Source organism: Anser cygnoides, chromosome Z (assembly GCF_040182565.1).
Source record: "Anser cygnoides isolate HZ-2024a breed goose chromosome Z, Taihu_goose_T2T_genome, whole genome shotgun sequence".
In the NCBI taxonomy this organism is placed as follows: domain Eukaryota; kingdom Metazoa; phylum Chordata; class Aves; order Anseriformes; family Anatidae; genus Anser; species Anser cygnoides.
In genome coordinates, this window is record NC_089912.1 from 72,299,581 (window position 1) to 72,326,391 (window position 26,811).

Below are 26,811 nucleotides of genomic sequence, written 5' to 3' on the forward strand. Positions count from 1 at the left end.
GTAGCAGGCCTGGGAAGCCATACAAACTGCATTAATTCATTCTAGCAATTCAAACAGAAAAATCAGTCTGAAAACAAGCCATTCCTTATGGGTGAGCCTCAGTTCTGGGTAACTTCACTGCGCGTTCAGTTAGTTCATGTCTCTGGACCAGAAGTCTCCTCCTTAATCTGACCCTTCCCCCAGGCTGCAGAGGCTCTGCCCTTATGCATAGAGGTACCTTGGCTTTTTTTTTTTCCCTGCTTACCTCATATACACAGTTTTCAGTTTTCCTGTTATTATACTTGGGATTTAGAACTTGTCTAGAAACAAAAGGTGTTTTATAGAGGCCCAGGTGTTTTTGTAGTTGGCTATTTCCATCTCAGTTACTTGCAAAGCTCTTGTGCTGGCAGAGTTTTGTCTAACAGGGAAAAGAGCCTCTACTGCATCATTGGCCCAGAGTCTGCCTCACTACCTGCAGCAGTATTACTGCACCCCGTTCAAGGAGCTGTTCTCCCCACTCTTCGGCAATTTTCAAAACAATAGGAAGGTAGAACACAGCCCACTGTTCTACCATTTTGTTTATAGACGCAGCATTCAGAACACGAGCACGCACTTCAGGAGCTACTTACAATGAGTATAGCTACCAGCGCTCCCTGGATGAGTCCTGTTAAAACATCACTCCAATGATGTTTGTAATCAGAAACACGTGACAGACCCACGTAGATGGATGCAGCAATCAGACCAAATTGTAGGGTGGGACGTACAAGTCTTGCCCAGTCTCCTTTCATCCTGGCCTGAAGGTAAAGCTAAAGCAAAAAAAAGAAAAATTGATATAAAATGCTGTAAATACAAAGCAGTTACATTAAATTGCCTTCAGTCTGTTCAGAGTTGAGTTAAACCTGTGTTCAGAGACATGGCAACATCCAGAAACGTACGTCTTACAAATGTAGAGCCCCATCTTGCTCTAAGCAGGAAGCACAATAGCACTCTGAGTAACATTCACATAGTCTATGCACACAGCTGGCCAATTTTTAAGCCTTTTAAGCTTTATTCCCAGTTCCATCACCTTTAGTACTACCAAACTTCTAGCATAACATTCCAGCTGTAGTTACCTGTTACGACCAACGAGTATCATGATCTAGATCTAGAATCACATTCCTCAGCCGTCTGTGGTTTATTTCACTTAACCTATTCCCAGTCCTTTCCAGCTGCGTACTAACCATGTTACTAGTCTGGTAAACAAATGGATGTATGCAGGTTCCATTCTTTTTCTCTCCCCCTCAGCTCTTACTTATCTTATATATATGCCTGTGCTTTTGATGTGTTGTCTCAAACTCATTCCATGACACCACAAAAAAAAAGGCAGGATCTTTACCGTGCGTCTCCTCTGTCCTATCTACGACAGAGACCTCTTATTTCAGCCATAAGAGGAACTTCTAACTGTCCACCCTGTAAACATCACTGGATTTATTCTGGAACATGATCTTGTTACCGAAAGAGGCAGCATAGTTACTGTATTTACTGGGGAGAACAATACAGTTGGAAGTTATATTTAACATCAAGTACGTCTTTCAATACCATCTAGGAACTCCAGGTCTAGTACAAAACCTTAATTGACAGTCTTGCAAAATCACAGAAGCAAACTAAGACAGACTTCAGGCACTGAGACAACATACTAAGCTCTTGGTAAATCCCTCCGCTGCCAGCCTCAAAAGCCATGGCTACCTTTTAGAAGCACCACATTTACAGTGTCAATATGGGCATAGAGCACGCACTGTAGATGCAGAGGTGCTACTTTCCAAAGTTAAACATTTGAGGAATGTTTGGTTGGTTTCTCTGAGTAACTTGCATCATGACTTTGACATGCTGACTTTTTAAGCTATAAATGGACCGTCAAAAAGATCAACACTATCCATAACTGCTTCTCTTTAATAGCAAGGTCAGAATGAAATCAGACTCTGAAGAAGCTTCGGCTAAGCCTGAACTGGAAAATATTTTCCTTTAAGTAGCAGCACTCCGCATATTTCTGGGGACCTTAATTTTACCACAAGGAAAAAGGGGAAACTGTTCAGCCTCTTTGTGAGTTATCTGTCACATAGTTCTTCTAATGAAGGGTGTTGTAATGGTCTTACATTAACACTACTTCTGGATTTACTTCAAGTAGACCAGGTGTCAGAGAGAGCAGAGGTGGGTCCACAGAACACATGCTGGTAGTCTACAAAGGGCTGGCTGATGATTTGATACTGGCTGTTCTTTCCCCTTTCCCTATTCCCACTGAATTCTGCTGAAGGCAGCTAAAAATACCTTGCTGTAATAAAGTTTTTTCCATGTAAGCATTTCTGGTAGTTGGCAGAAGCATACAGTCATATTAAGAAAAAGGGTTATGCAACTGCAGATAGGTGGGAAAACTGAGTTTACTTCTGAAGGAAGAAAATGAGGCAAGCCTCACAAAAAGTAAGCTTTGAAAAGCTGTACCAGTCCGCAACATCAAATTACTAAAGTACTTTGAATCTCCCCTAGGCAGCATATATTCAAGGCAAGTTTCTTATTTTCCTTTTGCATTACAAATCAGCAAGCAAGAAAGCTGGCTTTGACATTTACATGGAGGTTTCATTTGAATGAAGAGAGCAGTCTCTAGCCATAATTAAGACCTGGAGCTGCTTCATCACCTGTAGAAGATGTGCAGTTCGCTACAGGCTTTTATCAGTCCTAGGCACTTCTTGCAGGCTTGAACAGCACCAGCTGCAGAAGCTGTACAGAAAATCCTCAAAGCCCTTCTTGCACCCCCTGCTAGGGGGTGGATTTATATTGTTCCAGAATCCAGCCTGGGAAGGGTGAGAAATCATACCACAGCGAAGCATCAGTGTGGCCGATGGCGGCTGTGTTTAATTTCAGAAGTAACAGCTGTTCTGGTTACAATTGTGCTTTCTGATACTGCTCATTAGGTGGAGAGTCATTTCTCCTACGAGCCAGCTGCTGCAATGGCAGATTCCGAGTTATTTTTAAGCAGGTAACTTCACATTCACATTACTCTTAATAGGCTCGGGCAGTCATGCCCTCCCCAAAGATTGTTCCTCCTACCCTGACTCAGTCTTAGACAACAGCAACAAACCTGGGCTGAAACAGGTCGGTAACGTTCAGCAAAACAAAGCAGTCAGTTCGCCTTTTGATTCCATCAAATGTAAAATAAAACAAGCTTGATACCAGAAGCGTGCCTAAGAGCCCTTTACATAGCATTACATGCATCATATACGTATGCCCTGGCATTAAACTGCATTCACACTTACTGCTGTTTTGGCCCTGCTGACTGATAACATGAGGCAATCACTTCGGACTTTACAGATCCCCTCCCTATACACGAAGCATGCCTCTGGTTCTTTCTTTGTTGTATGTTTTTTTGGGTGGTGGTGGTGTTGAGCCTGGTTTTGCTCCTATTTAAAGTCACAACACAGATGAATGGAATCAGAAACAAATCCCTGCCTTTCCTCCCTCCTCAGCTGAAAAGGATTAAGCCTTCCAGGTGAAACTTTTCTTCAACACAAGCAGCAGCAGGAATGTTAGGAAACTTCACCTTCAGGAAACTTCATCTGGTTAACATGATTGTAATGCCTCTCACCAGTGTTTCACTTGTGGCTGAGAAATTTTTGTGAGCCTACGAATGCAGCGCAAGCATCCAGAGCTGTTCTGGTAGCAACATGCTCCTATCAGTTCAGTAAAGTTACTGCTGCTGTCTTCCCTGCTATCCTGTTTCTGAGCATCTCTGGTCTTTCAGAAACACCATTCAGCTGTGATCTATTTCTCTTCCCTACTCCATCCTGCAGTTTCTCATGTTTTTGTTTTTCAAAGTGCACAAATAGATTTCACAGAACCACTCTTGTAATAGGATTAAATAATCACCAACATTTCTTTCACTAGCTAATGCTTACTCTATAATGAAAATATGTTCTCTACACCACACACATCCTGAACACAAGTTTCTTCTTAATCTATGGTCTAGTACTTCATTTCTAAAAATACACACAGGAATGAAGAGAAACTCACAGCCACTTTGTGGCTTCTTGCAAGAAGCCGCAGACATGAATGGAAGGGTCTCTGCAACTGGAGAATTATTTGCTACTCAACATTTCTAGCATAATTTTCAACTATTTGCTCTTCCACCGAAGTAGTATTAATACACATACGCACGCCTGCCTGCCTAATTTTAAAGTACGGTGACTATTTCCTAGACAGACTTTGGGGGTGTAATCTGCGGCTTCATGAGAGAATTTCCGAACAGCTAACACCTCACGTCCCTGCCTTAAGGGCACAAAATTCTTACATCTGCTAAAACCTACTCGTTCCACTGAGGTCATTTATAAAATATTAAAACTAAAGATCTGAAAAATTCTAGATCATCTTTCATTTAGTATCTTCTCAGCTTTTTTTCCAGAAACCTATTACGCAAGATTTCTGTATAGCAAAACATTTTGCGGTACAAAAAGTACAGAAAATCCTCCTGCAGTGCCAGTCCTCCTACAAGTACGGAAAGAGCAGAGAAAGTTTTGGGGTTCTTTCTTCCACTCCGCCCAGGACGACTTACTGCTTGTATATATCAACTTGTCCTGTCACTGACTGAAAATTGTTTTCTTTAACAGGATTTTGAATTTCCTGGTATGAAAAGGCCTTGTTAATCACACTCCCTACAGGTGTCCTGTTCTGTCCTAAGGAATAGGAAGATCAGTTTCCCTTTGGAGATGTAACTGTTTTCTCCCTTACTTTTGTTTCATCAATCCTAATACATTCACAGCATCACGAAACTAATAGCAGACCAGAAAGGAAATGTGTTTTTCCTATAGAAACCTTCCCCCATGACATGGGAGAATCAGAGAACACTGCTGGATTTGCCTGAGTAAAAGTGGTAAAGAGCTGGGGGAAAAAAAAAAGGTGCAGAAGATCAGTTTTCCTATGAAATAAGCCCTACTTTGAGACCACAGTAGTCCAATACTAACTTTATAAGAGCAAGCAAATAGACCACTACTCACGGTCAATCTTTGTTTTCACGGTATCTACCTGAGCATTAAGAAACAGCCCCAGTTGCTGTTAATTTATTTGCTCTGTTAATGGGCACCAGATTCTACTGCAGTTGTAATAACTCTCTGGATCCACGATTGAGTGCAGTTAGGAAGGTTTCTCCCTAAGAGCAAGTCAGCTGACCCAAGAAGCCCCAAGAGCCACGAAGAGTAATCAGAGTTGTGGAAACGCACCGTAAGGATTTTTTCCCAAACCAAGCAGCTCTGAAATAGTTATGCATAAGCCACCTCGAGTGCGTGTACACATGCATGCGGTTGGCTTTGGGATTTCTGGGGTGAGGAGAGGGGGTAAAGAGGTAGTGTGTTCTGGGTTTGTGCTGCTAATGATGAAGGGATGGAAGGAAGAGAAAGCACAGGAGGTGATAGTACTGCCCTTTAGACTTAGAAAAAAGGAACCACCAGCCTCAAGAGTTACGATAAAACAGGGCAAAACTCTCCGGAAGATTTGGGGATAAGAAAGTAAGAATAAAGACTGAGAATGCCAGCACATTTGTAGGACAGGAAGAGTTGTGTTTCTGTGGACATCGAAGGATGCCATCCTCCCCCCATCCCCCCGTCAGGAAGCTTTGTGGATGCACAGGCAGCCAACGCAGCAGCCCGTCCTTCAGCTCCAGCAGTAAGTTAGGAAGCGTTGCCCCTCCGTAAGGAGAGGATACTCCAATCACCCCTTTACTACCAGCTTATACAAGACACCTTGCAGTCCAGTATTTTCAATGCAAGCTGTTACCCAAACACCGCTCTCCGAAAGAATGGAAAAGACAACACATTTACCCGTATTCTTGCATAACAATAAATAAGAAGCAACAGAAAGTGTCCACAGACACGTGGGTGGCCTGCCGTCTCCTGTCCCACGCCTGCTCGATAATCCAGTAGCACAGACCAGGACCTCTGCCCTCCTGCACTAGACAACACTGGGGGAAAAATCCCCCCCTTCACATCTTCCAAGCTTTCCACTTCTGTGGAGGTTTGCAGAATAGCTCTTCCCTTTTGCTTGTTACAGGGAACTCAAGATTTTCCTTTGCATAAAAGCTGTTTCGTACAAGAGCTATTATTCACATTTCAGCTAGCACAGACCCTGGAAATCAGAGCAGTATAAGAAATCCAGGAAACTGAGTAAAAATTGCAATTCTCAGCACAAAAGTGTCCCAACAGAAACAAGATGTGCTGAGAAACAGCACAACTGCCACACAGGCGGGCGTGCGATTATGTAAGAGCATTACATGCAAGTGCCACAGCTCCCTTTGCACCCAGAGCACTGAACATAAACACAGAGCCCCAAGCACCAACCAACAAGACACTGCCTGCAAACCAGAAGTCAAACTGCAGGCTGTTTGATGTAAAGCTTGGTATTAATACGGATAGCGCCTATCTCATGTAATTTTAAACAGTAGACAATGTAAACAAAGTTTTTATTATTAACAGCACCAGAGAGACGTAGCAGAATTCATGGATCATTTGTGAGTTGGGGTTTTTGGTTTTTTTTGCTTTAAAACAAAAACAAAACTGTGAAAGACTTAAATGTTTATTTTGCCTTTTTAGTAAGAACTCATTTTCTTAAAAACACACATTTATGACCTCTGGTTTATCTGCTCCACCATTTTATTTTGAGTGTGAAGAAAATGAAGGTGAAAGAACGACTCAGAATTATTTCTCCCCTTCCAGAGAAGGAAAAGGACATAGATCTGCGCATACTTCAAGGGTCCACCCCTCTTACACTTTAACCCTGTTTTCCATGCTGGCACCCCTGTGCTAGCTCTGATGTTTAGAGCACAGTGAGCTGGTCAGAGGGCTGATCCATTGGACGGATGAATTAAGGAAATAAACTTGGCCAGACTGGGTAGAAAAGGCAACGCATGTACTAACCTGGTCTAAGACAGCTGCATGCTGCCATCAAAAGGCATTTGATACTGAGAGCTCCCTCCCGTGCAGTGGGGAAACATCCTGTCATTTACTAGTTCAAAAGCCAAACTCAATTCAGAGTACAGTCAATCTACTTTATAGATACTTCCCAGTAGATAAGTAATAGCTTCAGTAATAGTAATCCTCCAGCCCCAGCTTGGCTGTACATTGCAGAAATAATTGTTTACTGACATAATTTTTACCATAAAGCAGGGTAAACAGTAACTTTTTATTCTACTGTACATACTAGCACTAGGCCCTTTTCTAACAAGCGAAATCAAATATTTTTCTGTTTTATCTACCAAGTTATGGAAGCCTCAATGGAAGGTGAGCACCATAAGGTAATGCTCTTATCTCTGTCCCACAGGACCCACTTCACAGCAGCCTCAGCACTACCAACAGCTACAATTTCCAAAGCACACTGTGGAGAAGACATTCGGCTTCATTCACTTACTACAAAAAAGCCTAAATACTGATATTAAACGTGCACTGGGAGGGCATACGAGTTTAGAAGCACGAGTGCCTTCATACTTGAGCTTCACAGCATGAACAGTTGTCCTTTATTTTTCATCTCTGCTTTGAGCAGCATGCTTGGTTCTGCCCAAAGCAGCAGCCAAAATGCTTTCAGTAGGAAATGCCTCTCCATTAGTTTCTGAAGACTGGGTAGTGTTCAGCTTTCATGTGGGCAGGAACATATTAGGGACATTCATAGCTCTGTTCAGCAGCATTCGGGAAAGTGAAGAAACACTGCTGTGCAAATAGACATACCTAAAATACTGTGTCAAAGGCTCCTAGGCCCTTGTTTGCGTATTGTTTCATTCAACCTCCAATCCCAACACAAACAAGATTTCAAGTCCAAAGTTTGACTGGTGCATTTAGTAGCCTAAGTACAAAAAAAAAGCCTAAACCCGGCTTTCGTTTTCGTTTAGCACGTCCTCTCTCTGCTAAAGGATCGGGCTGTGAGCCCGGGTCACTGAAATACCAGCCGCTCTCCAGCTCTTCTACAATTTCCTATTTCCTTGGGCACACAAGATGTTCTTTCCCAACGAGCTGTGGGAGAGCTCACAAGCAACTCAAGTTACATTTTGCAGAGATTCCTCACCGCCTCCACCCTGGGCAACACAAACACACTGCCCTCCCAGGAATAGCACAGCAGCTCAGCTGGGTCTCTGCAGCACGGCTCCTCGTCCCCGGGTTGGGGGCAGCCAGCGACGTGCCCAGGCCACCCGCAGCCAAGCCCAGCTCCGTTACAGCAATTCGATCACTGAGCTGCGCCCATTTCTGACAGCTGCCCTGCGTGCAGCGGGGTCACTCCAGCCACTGAAGACAGAGGGTGCATGTTCAACAATTTATAGCTGCTGTCTGAAAGCTATTGTAAAGAGTTTTTTTAAAAACTCAGTCCAATTGTCTTCATCTGCAGCATCTCCTTCCAAGGCAGGAGGGACAGTTTGGAAGCGAGGACGTTGATAGAAGAGGTGTTCAGATATGCTCATCCTCCTGTTCTCCAGGCCAAGATGGAATGGTTTTGCTGACACAGGAGAGAACACGTCAGCTGTGTAATGTAAGGGAGGAGCAGCAAGGGGAGGGGATGGTGATAGCTCTTTGGGATCCAGCATCTGTTATTAGGTCACTAGGTTCCCAGATACGGCTGCTGCTCAAACTCTCTACATTTCCCACAAGAAGGGGCTGCTGGCAGCAGCATCGCAGAGATAACAGTTCCAACGAGACCCAAACTGACCCCTCTAGCTCTGCCAAATTGACCCTTAAACACATTCTCTACCACAGCTTCCTGGGTGACACTCTGAAAATGGATTTCAATATGGTTTCATCCATTCCTTATGCTGACAAAAATATAGAAGAAAACAGAAGTCTATCCTAGAAGTGGGCTGAAAACCGAGGCCAGAAACTGGTCCACCACAGATTGTTGTTATGGACATGGCATCATAATATCCAGTTAAAAATGCAGCAGTGATCTCTAACATAAGAAAGCTAGAGGTGATATATGCTATTTAAACAGGCAGATTATAGAGCTATTTAACATTTCCTGAAGTTACACAAAACCCACATTTCTGTATTATCATTCTGTTAGAACTTGTTAGATAAAGGTTTTATGAAACAGAATGAATACATCCTTCTCCTCGCTCCGCAGATGAGGTTTCCTTTCTCAGTGCCAGGTGCCAAAGTCTGATTTGCCATAAGCAACGCCCCTGCTTCTGTCTTCATGCCAGATGGTCTCACACAGCAAGCTACACGAGATCAGTTCACAAAGATTTTGTACACGAACACTGAGAATACAGACAAGGTAGCAAAGCATGGGCTCATTAGAAGTTCCTATAAAAGGCTTTAAGCTTAACAAAGCTGCTATCAATTATGGGTGTATTTCAGCTGATAGGGTATGAAGCAGTCATTCCTTTCACTTAGATAACCCTTTAAAAGCCTACCTGCCACATGTACAAAAGGCAAACAGTGTTAATGTAAGAACCTGGGAAAGGAATATTAAGTAACTGCAAATACTGGGGAGCAAAGCTTCCCAAACAGTCAGGGGCCCAAGTTACCTACAAGTAAACATTTCCATTCCTGCAGTTAAAAATTTAGTTCTGCTCTCTAAGCCTGCTCCACAAACCAAAAGACAAACTAAGGAAAAATGCTCTGAATTCCCAGATATATCTTGCCTAAGACTATTCATGGGACATGAGATTCTTCCATGTCTCCTTAACTCATCCTAAGTGTAAATTATGTATGCTCAGTTTGGAATTTTAAACCCTCCAGCTCCTATCCTTCCTTCTGTGCAGTTCAGATTACCATGTTTTTCAACTAACACTCTTCCCAGTGATTCCCTGCGCATGATCTCCTATAGATGCTCAAATCACACGTTTTTCTGCTGTAGATACCTGAAGCAAGAAAATGAGACCATCTAGTTAACAGGCCTGCTGCTGGGGAAAGCCTCCAAGACACAAAGACACTAAGTCTCAACATGCCTAAGAGAACTTTAAAAACAAAAACAACCACCACGACCAAGAAATCCTTCCCATTAAGGATAAAGACTGAGCTGCAGGGTATTTCCAGGTACCCTGCCCTCACTTCGGGATGGGATATTCATCACAGGAGTATGTTTAAAGCTGCAGTTTTCTCTTCCGAAACCAGGGGAGCTGTGTGGTCACAGCTGAAATACTAGAGCTTCCACTGACCTGCGGAATTGTTCGTGTCACCAATGGTTTGAACAGGGCTCCCTGCGAAGTACTACATCCCTGTAACCAGCACAGCACAACTTGTGCCAGTCCCTGTTCTTTCTTATGGTTGGGCTCCCCACTAACCCAAAAGCACTGAACTTTTCCTCAGTAGGAAGCAGACAGGTTATTGCAGTGATGTTTCTAAAGCCCGCTCACGTACTACCAAAAATAAGCACTTAAGAGATGTAGTAATGAAAACTACCTGTCAGCTAAGAAAAAGATGTCTTAAGCAACAGCAGCGTTTTGAGTTGTGCTAATATTAAATAATCTTTTTTTCTCCAAAGATCAAAACCAGCATGTTTATGTCCATGAGAAGCAGAAACAATGCAAAGCGTAAAGCAGAGAATAAACACTCAATAGGAAGTGAAGCACAAATAAACACCTCCTGATTTCTTTTCTTAATCATTCTGATATAGTTACAGGAGGATAAACTTCCTCCTTAATTCAACCCTTAAAGCATCAAGGCATCCTGCTAAGTAGGAAACAAGACCCAGAAGGATTATTACTCCACAGACACTACCGTAGCTGTTCACAAGTCAAAGCATCTAAAATATCCAAAAATTAATAATGAATGACCTCATGTTCACTTCTAACCCATCTGCACCGGTCATTTCCCATTTTATTCCTCTCAAAGCGTTCCCTCCTTTTTGAAATGCATAACCTGACAAAGTACACGTGTTCAGTAGCATTCAAGAGTATGCTTTCTGCAGCATGCACACAAGGCAGATTCTTCTTGTCCTTAGGCAACCAGCATGTATACATCTGGTTATGATTATCACTGCCTATGAGTAATGCCACATGTTCACGATTCTGTCCCACTCATGACTCAGTCTGCAGCTGGAGTAAGTGTGCAAAGAGCAGATGAAGCCAGCATGGGAGTTCAGTTAACGAGCAGGTTATCAGATGCCACAGGTCTGGTTTACGGCCAGTGGCAGCACGCTGCCTTGCCACGTGGGCAAGGTGGAGGGTAAGAAAGTTTGTCCCACCTTCCTGCAGCAGCTACCAGCTTGAATACACCAGTTTTGTCTTTTATTGGAAAGACTGCATTCAATGCAAAGGTTGGTATGCAGCAGTACGGTATTAATCAGTGAAAAAACATCCTGCACAGGAGTTGTTAACCCTCTTTGGATGTCTCTCTGAAGAAAGTAGAAGTCTAATCTCCCCAAAACCTCTTACTATTTGTATTCAACCATAGCTCAGCCAGAGACACAAGACAAGAAACCGAGGTGCAGGAAAAGGGGAAGAGCACCCATCATCCTCCTCTGGCCAGGGTCTGGATATTAGAGAAAAAAAGTTTACTGAAATCAGACCCTGTGTGAATTCAGTACACAGTTTAGAAGGGAACATGTGAGAAGGTAAACTCTTTTGATGAGTGAGCACACAAGAAGCACAGAACTGAGGGCTACAACAGCATTTTCTTGCACCATCTCCCATGTCCCAGTATTGCAGCATCAGCCACCATGCGGATGAATGCACGGCTAGACAGGTCCAACCCAGGCCTTCTGAAGGGGAGCACACTTGGGAATTAGGTTCCTTTTCGTGTTTGTGATTTCAAAACTACTCTCTCAAATCTTGAACTCTGTTCTGAACATTATTATGAACATTTGTCTGCCATACCTGAGTGACAAACTAATCTACAATAAATCATTGTTAAATAAATGCTATGTTAAGAGAGTTAAGGATATTTGTACCTTTACTCGTTAAGGGTGCTGACACGAACTCTGGATTTACAGCCTTTCCAAGTGGCATACAGAGGAGGGACTTGACCCCTAATGTCCCACCTCTTTCCCCATACAGAAGGTTGTGAAGAGTGAAGGATGCATAGACACACAAACCCCATAGTTGCCTGTAACTCAGCACAGGAGTTCAGCAACGATCCACACAAGCTTCCTACGTGGATTTAAAAGAACAGAAACAAAAAGTCTTATGCCACAGGCAACTGTAGAAAAGATTATTCAACCCACATGGAGAAATTAGCATCTTCAAAAGAAGTAATAAAAAATCCTTTTTGCCAAAGGCTGCTTTTTTAAAAAAATCCTAGTAGGTTAAACGAACAAGGTCTGAAGTCCAAGCTGTCCAGCCCCAATACCATTATATTGTATTCACACTGTTTAAAACTAAAGGTTCTCTCAGTATTACAGCATGCAATTGAGGCATGGGGGGGAGTTCTCATTACCAGCTGCAAGGTTTCAAAATAGCGACTTCCTTTCTTCTCAGTCTATACTGGCTGAGAAGTCCTCCTGACCACAACCTCCTTTCCCACAAGCTGCAGCAAGCAGGACTCGTTATTCATACACATGACAGAGATAAAAGTTCAGACAGATTGAAATCCCCGACCAATGACTGTAATCCAATTAGTATAGATTATAAACCATATTCATAATACAACTATTAAGTTCTCGTCTCCAAGTTTGTAATACCACATTTTCACATTGCTCAAGAAAAACCATGCAAGAAGTTATATCAGACACACAAACACAATGGAGGAAATCAGTATTAGGTTGCTACACAGCAATAGCTGCTTCACCATATCATTGATACAGTGATTTTGATCTGTTTCCTGTTTTTTTGAAATCACCTAACAGGTGGACCTATACAATTTTGGAGAATGCCAATGACAATGAACAAGTAAAGACACTTGCTTTTTTTAAAACAGTTGACAGATGAGTATCCTGTGCCATCTTGTATACATGCATAAACTTTTCAGTGTTACAAAATTTATTCTAAGAGTAATGAGTTACCCTAGCTGACTTGGCCTGAAACATATAAGGCTCGTTTTGAAGATTAGCACTCAAAGAAGCACTTATTGAAGAAGCAATGGATAACCATACATAAACAATATCAAACAATACAACACTCAAAATAATTTGCTAACAGTTTACGGCTAGGTGTGCGTTTGTTTCTTTAAGTAGGTTTTGCATGTTTTATTGTCAGACACTTCTTATTTTAGTGTCCCTTGCACAAAACAGCTCAAGCAAATATTTCTACTTTGTGCTAAATAAGACTTTTTGTTGCCATGTAGATGGAAAGAGTATACTTACTGCTAGGAAGAGCATGCAGTACATGGAGAATGATGAATGGCCAGAGTAAAACGATAGTCTGGAAGAAAAGAGATGAGACATTTCATTATTTTTCCATTTGCAACAGTCTACAATGATACTAAGTTATCTTACACAAGTGAACAGGGAAAATGCAAACATCCCCATGCTGTTACTTCCAGGACGCTATCTGTGCACAAAAGCCATTCCTAATGTCTGATGACAGTTTTTGACAAAGAGGACTGATTTCACTATTGAGAAGCTATCGTATTTCAATGTTAAGTTGATTTCAACATGTGGTAGTAACTGCCTGTCTTTTGACTAAAGTTTGAACAGCAAGCGAGCACATCCTCAAAACTAGAAAACAAGTGTATATTAAAGCAGTATATTTGTGTGGTGTTCTTGATAAATACCAAAACTGAAAGTGTAAATATCAATTAAAAAGTGCTCATCTGATAGTCACAGTATGGTTATGAAAATAAATGGCATACTCACCCAAAATTGAGTAGTTAAATATTGCCTGATAGTGACTACTCGTATTTAAATGTTTGTACTACATATTTGTGAAACATACCACTTCATACAGGCTGATCATTGACCCACTGAAGGGGACAGGGGAAGAGGCAGGAAGACAGCTCATCCGCCAGCCAAGTGCAAAAGGTGACACCTCATCTCACATTTGTGGAAACAGCTTTACACTTGGCTATTTCATTTAAGAAGTAGCAACACTGCCTCCAACATCTTCTGAAAGAGGGCTTCTAGGCTGAGAGGTGTGGGTAGACAACAGCGACAGCCCCAGGCCACCAAGGAGGGCCTTGACAGGGCCCTCAGACGTGGGCGGCCGCTAAGAGGCCGTGAGTAACGGCAGAGGCCTGACAGGGCTCCCAAACCCGAGGCAAGCAGTGCACAGGACAAACCCCAGCCACTTCTTTGTCAAGAAAGGCTGGTAAAATGGAAGGAGGTTTCTGATTCAATCTTAAATCAAGAGATGAAATTATACTTCAGCTATTTTTTCCTACCTTATGTGGAGCACCTACAACTGTTTAGCCATTTCACAGGCTATCCACCAGGCCTCTGACAGGCATCTGTGTAATTTAGCTGCGTAACTCACTTAAAATTTGACATACACAAACAAGGACAACTTTAAAAGTTTCATAGCTCCCCTGGTGGCCCTCTGCCACCTCACTACTCCAGGGGCTGAGCCAGGAGGAGAGCCTGGATCAATGGAAATCCCTGGTCAAGGGAAACATCTCTGCTCTTCCCACCAAGAGTAATGATGCGCAGTAGGATAATTGGGTTCAACACTCAACACTGCTTGATTGCCTTCTTTAAGAGTATTTCAATCTCATGCACGAGTGAAACTCAATTTGCGTGCACAGTAATAAGAAATTGCATCAGACAGTGGAAAGAAAAATGCATGCTAAGCGTCCTGTGTAGGTCTCAAGAATTCTTGGTTTACACTTGGTTTAAAACACTATCAATAGCTTTCATCTTCAGAGACCCTAAACAAGCTCTCTGAAAAGAGCAAGATGATCATTGTATATATAGAGATATCACAGACATTTCCAATTCAGGAAAACTGTACTGACAGCATTGTTTTCAGATGTTTAAAATTCAAATCCAGGTTCTGCAGCAAAACTGCTATCTTACCATCTCCACCGTAATACTCCTTAACCCCTCAGCAGTTAATCTCTGGATGGAAGTCTGCTATGAAAGCCAGTATGACAAGAACTTGGAAGCGCTCTATCTTTCAGAGACACATGTCTGAGACACAAAGCAGCACTCAAACAGAAGACGCACAATAACGAATTCCTGAGACCTATGCCAGTATTTTTATCTTCATGGCTATTGCTGTTGTCCATAAGACAAAACTTCCTACACCTCCTTAGGGCAACATACTGCCAATTGAAGGAATTCAGGTTATTGAATGAGAGAAGGAATAAATGCAGTTATTTTCATTCATTTTGTAATCCATACACCATTTTTAATGTGTTGTTAGGTATGTCTAAAACCAAGAATGCCAGCAGCTAAATGTAACATTTAGAATGTCTTGTTCCAAGTTGAAGATTACAACATTTAAGTACAGTTTCATCAGGAATAGATAAATATGCTGTGCATGACTGAAAACTTTGTGCTTAGCACATGAAGTATTGCCAGAAATACAACTGGGACAAAATATTGATCCAACTTGTACGTTGTGCAATCCTAGTGAAATTTCTTTGGTAATACTGCCATCCCTACACTTCCCTAGACTTTTTTTAATTAAGAATATCTTAAGATTATTTCAAATCTTTAAACTGAAACAATGCAAAAGTTTCCTGACTATTCCTCAGCGTGCTTGCCATGAGCCAGCATTTAAAATTAAATAATTAAAAATAAAATCAGAATTTACTAGTTCCAAGAACACTGAAGTATTAGATCAAATTACATTTGTAAATAAAGTGCTACAGACTGTGCTCAAAAGCCCTACTTCTGGCTAATGAAGGAAGGGGCAAGTTATCTCAGTAGGAATATCCCAGCCAGCTGCATTACCTACAGGAGCTGCACAGAGCCATGTCCACAAATTTGCTAAACTCTTTACTTTGTTCATAGAAACATAGAAAGGTAAACAAGAAAAGTCTTCCCAAGAGACAGAAACAAGTCAGGGGTGGGAGACAAACACAAATCCCCAACTCCCTCAAAACACTACAGTTTGGATTTTGATTTTTGATTTGTGAAAGCTGTATTGCATTTTTAACTGCTCCCAAGCAGAGTCACTACCTACTTTCAGCACACAAAATAAACTGTTAACTTTTTTTCATTTAAACAGCTTAACAGTCTGTTTAAACTGCTCTTAAAAGTGTGATTTCTTATATGCTTGTAAGAACAAGTGAATGTGTAGAAGTATTAAGCAAAGTGCACTTCTCTGCAACAGTCTGATAGAGAAATGAATAGCCTTAGTGAAGCAAGAGATCAGGAAAGGGTTGAATAAGTACAGGACAATGAAATATTAAACAGCAAGAAGTTAAAAAGTTTTAGAAATATTTAGAAATGACAGTAAAATGGAATAGCTCAGAAACAAGGCTATTTTGTGCCACAAAAACATGACAGAGACTTGGATATGGGTATCATCTCAACTTAATTGTTGAATTATGTATGGAATGATTCCTTAACAGAAAACAGGATATCCGACAAAACATTATGTCTGTTCCTATGTCATCAACACAAAAACAATCACCCACTGGATTAGCCTGCAAATCCCTTCTATCCTCAGGTTCTTCAGATTCTTCACATCTCACTCAAAGCTTCCCTTGACACTTGCGTTACAGATTTCATTGATCTGGTGGGGAATAAAATGTCCAACAGAACTGCAGGCCAGCACGTTCATTTCAAGTATGCCAGACAGCTCTCCACGCTTGGCAGGGAAATATTCCTAGAATTAACACACTGAGGACCTAGTTTAATAAGGTGATAGTCCTTTCTTTAAGGACAACCAGCTCTGCATTCAGCAATCAACATGTTTTCACAGAACCCACTCTTCTCAAGGTGTCAGACTTCTACTAGAACAAGTTCCAAGGATATCAGTGAGGACTGAAAGTTCTGAGTACTTTGTGCTTCACTGCAAAGAAATGGTCAATTAAATGCACAAGCAAATCATGTATGTTTAACAACATCCACAACTAAGGAGTCAGAAATCCATTTTCAAAACACGGTATTATTTACAATTACTCCACCTTCTCCATTCCCTGCCAGTAGTTAACTCCACACTGAAGTACAAAGCGTTACATTTAGAGGAAAGAGCTGCCAGAGTCTTTCCAATTTTACTGACAAAGGTGTTTCTACATGAAATTTCTGTTAAGTGTCTTCTGTTAAGTGTCTCATACAACTCCCTAATCATATTTGGGGCAGGAGAGCAGAGCCACTCAGCTCTGCTTTAAGTAGTGGCAGATACTAAGCAAACTTTGCCAGCACTGACACAAAACATGCCAAGACTAGGTTTGTAAAAGGAAAAATGTGTAATTACCCGTCTTCAAAAAGCAGAGCAATCTCACCATTTTCTTATCTTACACAAATGAAAGTTCCCTGCTTATCCTACTGACAAAAAACAGAACTAGCAGGTTCTAGGAAGAAACAGGCAGTCTTTTTCTAATTTGCAATCCCCTTCTCTCCCCCACCTCTATTATTCTTTTGCAACAAGCCCTGCAGATAGTGCAAGAAGCAGGGGAAAGTAACCTTTTCCTGAGGTCAGGATCAACATGAAGTGGTTTAACTCAGCTCTGAGTGCCAGAATGCTTGTCTTCACCAAGGTCAAACGGGCTTTTAGACTCAAACTTCTGCTGGCATAGCCTGTTGGGTTCTGCTAACTCACCACCCTGGGAACTGGAGAAATACATCACAAACACATGCAAGCAGGCATGGATTTTGTTGTTTTTACAGAGAGAGATTACATATTGGTGGAACAATCTAATTGGACAATTTCTAGTTAGCTAGCTGTTCTGCATCAGTCATTGTGGATTGTACAGGCAGCTACCAGAAGAATAAACTTTACAGTAAAGATAACCAGTAGTGAAGAAGTTCCATTAGCCTGCTGTTTTTTTCTTTTCAAATGAGCAAAAACTCACCTGTGTGAATTGACTAATATTCTTTCTTCAACATTTCATCCAGGGAGCAAGAAGTTACTCAAACTCCCAACATTCTCACCATGCACAAGCACGTACGCTCTAAATTCAGTATTAGCGAGTCCAATGTGCTGGCATGTGGCAATGGCATTCCATGCTCACATTGCAAAACCAAAGTTTTCTTGCGTTGCGTTTTACTTTGTCACTCGGTTTCACTTAACATCCAAAGGGAAATTTGATTTTCCCCTATATTTCTAGTTCACGTCCTCCAATTAGAAAAAATCACAACCTTGTTTACTTCTTTCATAATAATTCTCTCAGGAAAAAGTAAGAGTGAAAACAGTGAGTGGGACTCAAAGCAGCATTTCTAAAGGCTGGTTTGCTCTCACACGCATCAGATTACAAGCCTCTGTTCAATTAGCCATGTCTGCACAGGTTATCCACATACTTTCCTGACTCACAGGAGTGTTACCATCATTTTACATAAAGGGAATAAGAACAAAAGTAATCTCTGTTAAATCACAGATTTGATTAATGATCCCTCTTTAACAGACTGCTTTGGAAACAAAGCACCTAGAAAGTGTGCAGAACCTTATCTCCAGTCCACCCCCCACCCCAAAGTTTGTAATCCTCAGCAATTAGGGGGCAAGAAAACTGTCAGCACTAAGTGGATTTCTTGCAGTACAGCTTGAGCTTTGAGCAATATACAGATACACTCATGTCAATTTGGAAGTCTTTCCCTTTCTATTGACTTGGACACAAGCTGTGCAAGTCAATGAAATTCTGCCAAAGGATAAGATGCATCTACCTGCTCCATTAGCCATAGCTAAATTACAAAAAAAAAATCAAAATCATAAATTACACACTTTGATTGCTAATGAACTGCATGGTGATAAGTAACTGAACTAACAGATAAAATTTAAATAAATATATTTTTTCAAGCTGACATTTGTGTATTCTTAAGCTCAGTAATAGATTTAATAAACCAGTTCAGGTGCACATGAGATGCAGTACTGTAGATTACACGACTTGATCAATAGATAGGAAGAAATGCCCTTTGAATAAAAAATACGGTCTCTTTGCCACACAGTAATTCAGTGGAACACTGTATGCCCAGTTCAAACTGTAACACCAAAACCAGCAGCGACAGCTATTTCTGAAAACTGTAAAGAGTGAGGAGCCATATTTTCAGTTGTAAAAATGAATGTGATCCATCACCATGCAGAAGTGCCAAGTCACATTAGGACAAAGGAGATGGAAGATCAGAAATCTGATCTGGACTGCAGAATTGCTTCTCAGTTGCTTACAGCAAGTTCATCTTTCAGATCTGTGTCTCCCTACTGACAGTTAATTTCTATTGGAGAGGCAGCTTTTTGTGTTCTCTAGATCAAGTACAGCCGCTCCTTTTCATCATTCACCATGGCCCAGCAGCAACATCTAAAGTTTAATTATTTAAGAAGTTCATTGACTACCGTATTTTAGCTTTTTCCTTCCATGTAACCTTCCCACAAGCATTAAGTGTGGGTACCCTGATTCAGGCTCCAGTTCTCAGGAGTGGTGGATTATTTGGATAGGACTGGATGTGTTCACAAATCAGCTATGCTGCATCTTGACTAACAGTAATGACAAAGGGGTGAGAAGTACTGCTAAAGGGAACAGTTGCGTTGTGTGATTAATAGCAAAAATGTATCTGGCATTCATTCCATTCATCCTTTCAACTGCTTTGGTATCCAGACTTCTTAAGAACTTTTCGGCATGCATCTTTTCAGAAGTGAAAAACAGTGAATAAATAGGTTCTGATGAAAACTCCTGAACATTTAAACTTCCGTACAGTGACAGTGTAACACCTCATAGGTTAAAAGCTCCGTAACAGAAATAATCAGATTGCTATACACAACATACCAGTAGTACCCAAGCAAACGTGTAGTTAACAAGGCTGTATAAACTTTAGAGACATTTCTGATTCATGATGTTATTGGAAACTGCCAGATTAGATAAGTAAACTATTTAGTTATGTTTGAATGAGTAAGTGCATTTTGTTTTTCCACAAAGCTTAGTTTCAAAAATAAAGCTTTTATGAAATATTCCAGTATGACATTACTTTAGCACAAAATAGTGCTTCATCTTAGGAATATCACCAGTACCAAGAGAGAACTAGGAAAACTAGGAACAATTGTTTAATAAAGACAGGTTAATCTGAAGCACATGCCCAGTCTTTTGGGTTACATTTAACAAAATCCGAAGCAAACCAACTGCAAAGGCTATCTAATGACACAGGAAAAACACAATACTCATTAAAATGCAAGCAAGTAATGTCTGATTTTTATTTTATTTTTTAAGCACAGTTTTAATGGTGTTTTGCCTGCGTAGAAGGGACAACATAAGAGTTTCCACCTTTATTTTGAAGTTCAACCAAACCTTCATGCAGGCTTCGCCCCATGCCAGCTGTCTGACATGGGCACTTAGCTCCTGGGAACCGCTCTAAGGGAATTAACCACACTCACTGGCATGCATGTGCACTGCCTGTGAAAGAGCTCAAACAGACAACTCTAAACAAAGCTAAAGTAAAATTCCTGGCAAATGATTAGTCAAGGGCACCACCTTGGCAATTGTGCTGAAATAAATTATTGAGGTCAAAACAGTCAGCTCTAATTTCCTAAAGACTTCTTTGAAGATTACATTTTGTTTGCAATGGCAGACTACACATCTTGTTCTGAGTGCAGGCAGCATGGCAGCAATATATCAACTGAAGTAGGGAACTGTTTTTTTCCACAGACATCTGAGTTGTGATATAAATCACTACATTAGTAATACAATTATAGTTATGAACCTTCACAGCTGTGTTATCTGTTACCACAAATGGAGCAGAGTGACAGACTGAAATTAGAGACCTTCAACAATCTTATGGTAAACTGAACTTTAGAGAAAGCTTTTCTCACACACAGGCATCCTTGCTAGCCTCAAGTCCTCTTTTGAGTCTAACAGAGTTCAGATTGCACGGAGTGCCTTTCAAGTAGCTTGATTAGTGCAGCATGGCTTAATATTTACCACCTAAGGTTCAAAGGTTTTAGTTGAGTGTGTGCGTTCAGTAAGCTGAAGAATAAACCAGCAAGGACGGCTGCTTGGATCTGCATAGTCATCAGGTTTTCCTGTTCCTCCCAACCCAGGACTCTGACCTTACAGATCCTAACTCATCACCATTCTCAGACACCACTTTTTAAATTTTTTTTTTTTCAGTTGACAAATATTTAGAGGTCAGTAGTTATAATATTGGGGGAAACTTGAACTGCTCATCTAAAAATGCAATAAAAAACACATCCAGAAAAACTTGGAGTAATCACAGAAAGCCTGAGCAGGCAGGCTAAGAGCCCTTTAACACACACCCAGGACAATTACATGTGGGGGTGAACTTCACACTGTAGAAGGTGTGCTGATGGGAACTAGTTTAACCAGTGGTAAACCAAGAGAGTAAGCCAACAAACTGCACTGCACACTGCCACCAAGTTTAGCACAGCTGTAAGAGCTAGGGCATTAGCAGCCTAAACAAGCATGCTGGTGTCCAGTTTATCCTTTAAATACCTACACCACTGCTCCCTTCCCCCTCTCCTTTATATTTAACCATCCTGTCAAGGGAGAGCGCAGATTCCAGGAACAATTACTAAAAATAAATGTTTTGTTCTAGTTTGAAGAAGTTTCCTAAAAACTAAAAAGAACTCTGAAAAAACTAACAGGTGCTCAGAACTGATTTCCAACATGACGTAAGATTCAACTACAAGAAAAACCAAGAGTCTTAACAGAGTCCTTTCTAATACGCACAATAGAAATATGGCAACAATTCTGTGCAGAATCAGTTCACCACTGTCCTTACTCATTGACGGATCACCTGCACTACCTTCTGTTTGCTCAGAAGCAGAGGTTATGCAAGACATTATTTATGCATGTGCATAGTACACACATGCACTTAACTGGTTAGTTAGGAACCTGCAATCACAGCTAAAAATTTTTTGCTTGAAGGACTAGTCTGTCAAAAGACTGTTTACAATAACATTCTCACAACTTTCCAGCAAAGGAGCTGAATGCCCACTTTCTGTTCCTACCATTGCAGTGTTTACCAAGGAAGAGCAGGTTGTTTATGCCTTCCCATCTGCAGAAGGGAAGTAACTGTTCCATATCTCATACCAACAGCATGGTAATGTTTACAACCCTGGAATAAAAGAAAGCAGCTTGGTTTATATGATGATTACAATGCACTGCCACGTGTGCAATACCTCCGCTTTCTCCATTTTTAAGACTACGAAGAAGAACGAGTTGCTTGCTGTATGCATCTCTGGCTCTTAACAAATACTGATCCCTTCGTTCTCAGCATTCAGAAACCTGAACCATCTCCCTCTGCAACGCTCAAATTGCTTTGAAATATTGTTGCTAATTTCATAAGTTTCAAAAATTTAAAGATTTTGAACTGCATGCAAGCAAACTAAGTATGTGTATATATACGCAGATGGGTATATATATAATTTAAAAAAACTATGCCCAGCAGTTAACTAGGTTTGAAATTCAATCCAGATTTTTCAGATGCAATCCACCAGGACAACAAAGTTTCATCACAAAGGGACACATCTGGCAATTATGAAATCCAGTTCAAAACACATTTAATACACAAACAAGACAAAACCCCTTTTACTCTATGTCTCTTTAAGAGAACAGAAACAAGCCATCTCAAATGCAGATGGTTTAAGAGACATGAATGGGACACCTCCAAATCTACACCTTAACCTAGAGCTCAGTAAACAAGTAAAAGCTAATGGATCGAAGGGCTCAGGAAACCACACCATGCATTAGCCCTTCTCCTTTTACAATTCACCATAAGGTATAGCTGGAGACACATAAAAGGAAAAGCAAAGTCATGACAGCATCTCAAAGAGGAAGCTTGCCTAGGTGTTTAGAGGCCAGTGATCAACTCTTTCCTACCGCTGAAGAAAAGTGAAGAGTTGCTAAAGTCTTCTTTTCAGGCTTTATAAGTAATTTAGTATTAGATACAAACTATCAAGCCCAAGATGTCTCAGAACCCACTAGTCAGACCAGGCAACTAGCAAACATTTTCAAAGTTCTGTAAGGACCAGAGGCATAGGAAACCAGATGCATCATATCCAGAAGGGCTTCGCTCAGGGAACTTCAGCAGCCTCAAAATCTGCAGGAATGGCAACGTGGCAGGGTACAAGCAATTCAACGGCTTTCTTTTTTTTGACACTGCTGCTGGACACGCCAAACAAGAAAGGTGCTTTGCTGAATCTATTACTCAGCAGCAAGGCTGAACTAGTTGGACACATCAGCATCACTGCATGCAGCAGCCAGGAGATATTAGGAATTCAGAGACAACCTCACAGCACAAGAACATTCCACGCCCTTGTGCAAGGACACAAGTAGGAATAGCAAAAGGCCATCTTGATTCAGTGAGCACCATTTAAGTTCAGACAGAAAAAAAAAAAAGCATGAGATAGAAATGGACTGCCTACCCAGGACAAGTGTTGATGCATCAGCCAAGCATGCTGCAAAGGAATTTGGAAAGCCAAGAATGGAGCTGAAGTGCTGAATTCAATAGTTTATTAAAAAAAGAACTCAATGAAAGCTTCAGAAGACAAGGATTCATTCTACTATATGAAGACAGATCTCTAATGTGTAATCTAAATGATGGAGCTTTTAAAAGACGCCAGCATGTTCATTTTCTGAAGTGACACAATACTTTAGGTGAGATTTTACCCCAAAAAATTAATTTTCACTGTCAGTCACAAAAACAATCATACTAAAATACATAAAATAATTTTCTGTATCAAAAATACAGAATTGCATTAACTTCGTAAACCAGTTGCCAAGTATTCTTCATAGTTTGGGATTATCTCTTAAGCTTCTATCCACTAAATTGATTAGTCCCATATAGATTTCAGAGACTTTTGTGACCAGTCTGGCAAAACAAGCAAATCAGGTACACTGAACATGTGAGAAAACTGATAAAGTTAGAAAAAACATGCCAATTAGAAGCTCTTTACTTTCAGAGGTTATAAGTTCATAGTAACATTAGCAACATCGGTGTTTCACACTCCTTATTGCGTTTTGGTGTTACAAACTGACTTTTCCTTCTACATTTTTGCAGGAAGTGATTTTTAAAAAGCAGTAAATTTAAGGGAAATAAGTACAATTTAAATTTAAAGTTCTAGGGAGGCATCATTTACACCAGCTGTAACTAGAACTTTCATTTCTTTCTTCCATAGCATATCATTTTCCCTGTGATTCAATTCAGAAGACAGAGTAGTAGTACTACATATTTTGTACTACACCGTTTATTCTTAACGCTTTGTGGATAACATGTAAGCCTAAATAGCATCAGATTCAATACACCTGACCTTTCCACAAGGCTTTTCCACAAGGCTTAAATGTGCTGTTTGTGCTGCCAAGTTTAACATGATACACGGGAGTGACAGCATAATCCTCAATTAAAATCTAAAAATACTGTAAACTGTATATAGCACCTGCTACATTGTTCAAGAATTTAGTGTTCTTTAGATTACACATGGTATTGAAAAGTTGTAAGTTTTATTTGTGTGTGCTTTGTTTCTAAATTTATTTGGAGTTTTTACTGGCTTAGAGAAAGAATGGATAAAAATTTGAAAGAAAAGCCTATAGCCGTACTAAGTTCCCACTTTCCAAAGAGTATTGCAAGAAGCTTTGTGTAAGGTATGCATTCTGTCTTTGTGATTGGACACTACATGCAAGAAACAATACCCATTCTTAGCCTAAAGTGATACTCAGTTAAAAGACCAACCTTTTCCATGTTCAGGCTGTCCTGATCAAACTTGTCTGCTGGATTCCAGATCCTGTTACCTAGGGGTTACCAGTGCTCTTTTGCACAAAGGCAATCAAAATGGAATTACCAACTCCTAACTGCCAAAAGGCGACAGAAACAACCAGTTAACATCTTCACTCAAGGTGTCACTACAATCTGATAATACAGTTAGAAGGCCACCACCTTGAAGCCATGAAGCACAATACATCTAAGCACAATAACTTTTGAAATTTCCCTTTTACCCCTAGCAGAAGCCCCAAAATTTTTGCAAGAGCCACCAAGTGTTAAATACACTAATAATAAAGTTTTTTTTTTTTTTGAGGGTGTTGAAGACTAGTTAGACATGTACTAGAAGAAAACAAGCACCTTATGCTCATTACTACACTAGACATTCAAGCTTACAAACTCATTTCAGACAGGCTAAACCAGCAAATACAATATGCTTGAGAGGACAGTAAAATACTCATCCATCTCTCCTGCTGGTGAACGTCTGTGGTTTCTATTAACTCCTTCCAATAGACGGAAGCTAACCAGCAGGATGCACGAACAGCCTGCCACAGACAGGTTAGAGCAGACTGGTTTGAGAATTATGCCTTGCAACCAGCAAGGAATGGAGAAGTCATGATCTATCCTTTGAGTCCTCGATGCGTACTCCTCTGAGGAATTCAGGTATCTTGGAAACCAGCTCAAAGCCAGGTAAAAGTAAGTTGTAGTAAGCCAGAAGAGAAGGAAGAATCGAACAAGGGAAGCTGCAAAAGAATCGAGAGATCTGAGAACAGCACAGACTGCTCACTCATTTCCTCCCTCTATCATGTGTGTAGCCCAGCATGCCTACTCCATCCTACTGGACCCTATTTTGCCAGAGTTGAAAGATAAGATGGCCATTAGGCACGTCACTGCCTTTACATATACTAAAGACAGTACCTGAAAGGCAATTTAGCAGCATTAAAGTATATACAGACATATAAGAAGTAATATGTTAATTATTAGATCCAGTGACAGGAGAAAAACTTGGCTTTTTTCTTTGAGACTTTTGCTTTTCTAAAAGATTAAAACAAGCAGTGCCTCCCAATAAAGAACCAACATGTGGTACCCTTCTCCACAGTGCAATTACATTTAAAAATACATAAACGTTACTCATCCATGTTATGTATGTCGTTGACTAAAGAAAAGTTTAATATTTGTGATACCAAAGGGGAAAAAAAAATCCCCTTCACAGGCCAAGTACCCTACTTAGTTATTCTTTGTAACCTTCTATTTGAATAAATATTAAAAGCTCTGCATGTGACTACTTGGAATTAAACATAGCAATACATTTTAAAAAGCTTCAGAATATAGCTCTGTATGAATCATTCACTCAGAAAACTGCTGTGAATTAGCTCATATCAGCTTCCTTATCTAGCTTAAATTAAATGCCAGAGAATGCCTGAAGAAAGGGTTCTCCTAAAAACAGGTAGGAAAGAACACTAACTTCTAATGCTAATAGTTTTTAATTTAACTAGAAATTTTAAAGTAGCTATTCCCCTATGTATTTTAGAGATCTGGAACTACTATATACTTTCAAGTAATATATCTCAACTCTTATGTGCAGCTTTCGACAAATATGAATGCGATTTACTAAACATACAACTGTTATTGTGATCCTCAGCTTAGTTTAACCGCCAGTAGTACTGGAAGTGCAAATATACTACAAAAGTTCTCAAGGAGAAGCTAAAGCTATCTAAAGCTGAAGAGGACTCTTTTCAGAGCAAGCAAGATACTGAAATCAACAAGAATTAACTTACTGGTTCAGGTTAGAGAGGAAAACCTTACTGAAACTAACCAAAATCCACTGCCACTTTAGTAATGTAAACAACCAAGCAAAATTCCATGGCTTTACTTTCACACTAAAACACACACACACATATACACACACAAGAAATATTTTATAGTTGGAGTTCTGGGGATCAAAAGAGGACAGAACAGAACAGCCCAAGATGCATAGTTTAAGCACACCATGGATTTTTCACCCTGGAAATGGTTTTCCTGTTATCATTTAAGAAACAGTAAATAGATTAGATGTGTCTTTGACTGAATAACTGAGCATGAAGAATTACCTCAAGTTCTACCACAACCCGGGAATGGTGTGCTCAGTTCAGAACCTATGGTTTTGTATGTGAC

At 40.5% G+C, this 26,811-nt stretch overlaps 1 protein-coding gene across 2 annotated transcripts in view; it reads right to left on the reverse strand.

Moving 5' to 3' along the window:
- The window catches only part of PLPP1 (phospholipid phosphatase 1), a 61,156-nt gene that overhangs the window by 1,297 nt on the left and 33,048 nt on the right, over positions 1-26,811 (reverse strand). For both annotated transcript variants that reach the window (XM_048049400.2, XM_048049399.2), the window contains exons 4-5: positions 13,219-13,276; positions 609-785 (exon numbers count right to left, since the gene is read on the reverse strand). In XM_048049400.2, the coding sequence (XP_047905357.1) occupies positions 609-785; positions 13,219-13,276 (235 nt within the window). The remainder of the gene's footprint in view (positions 1-608; positions 786-13,218; positions 13,277-26,811) is intronic.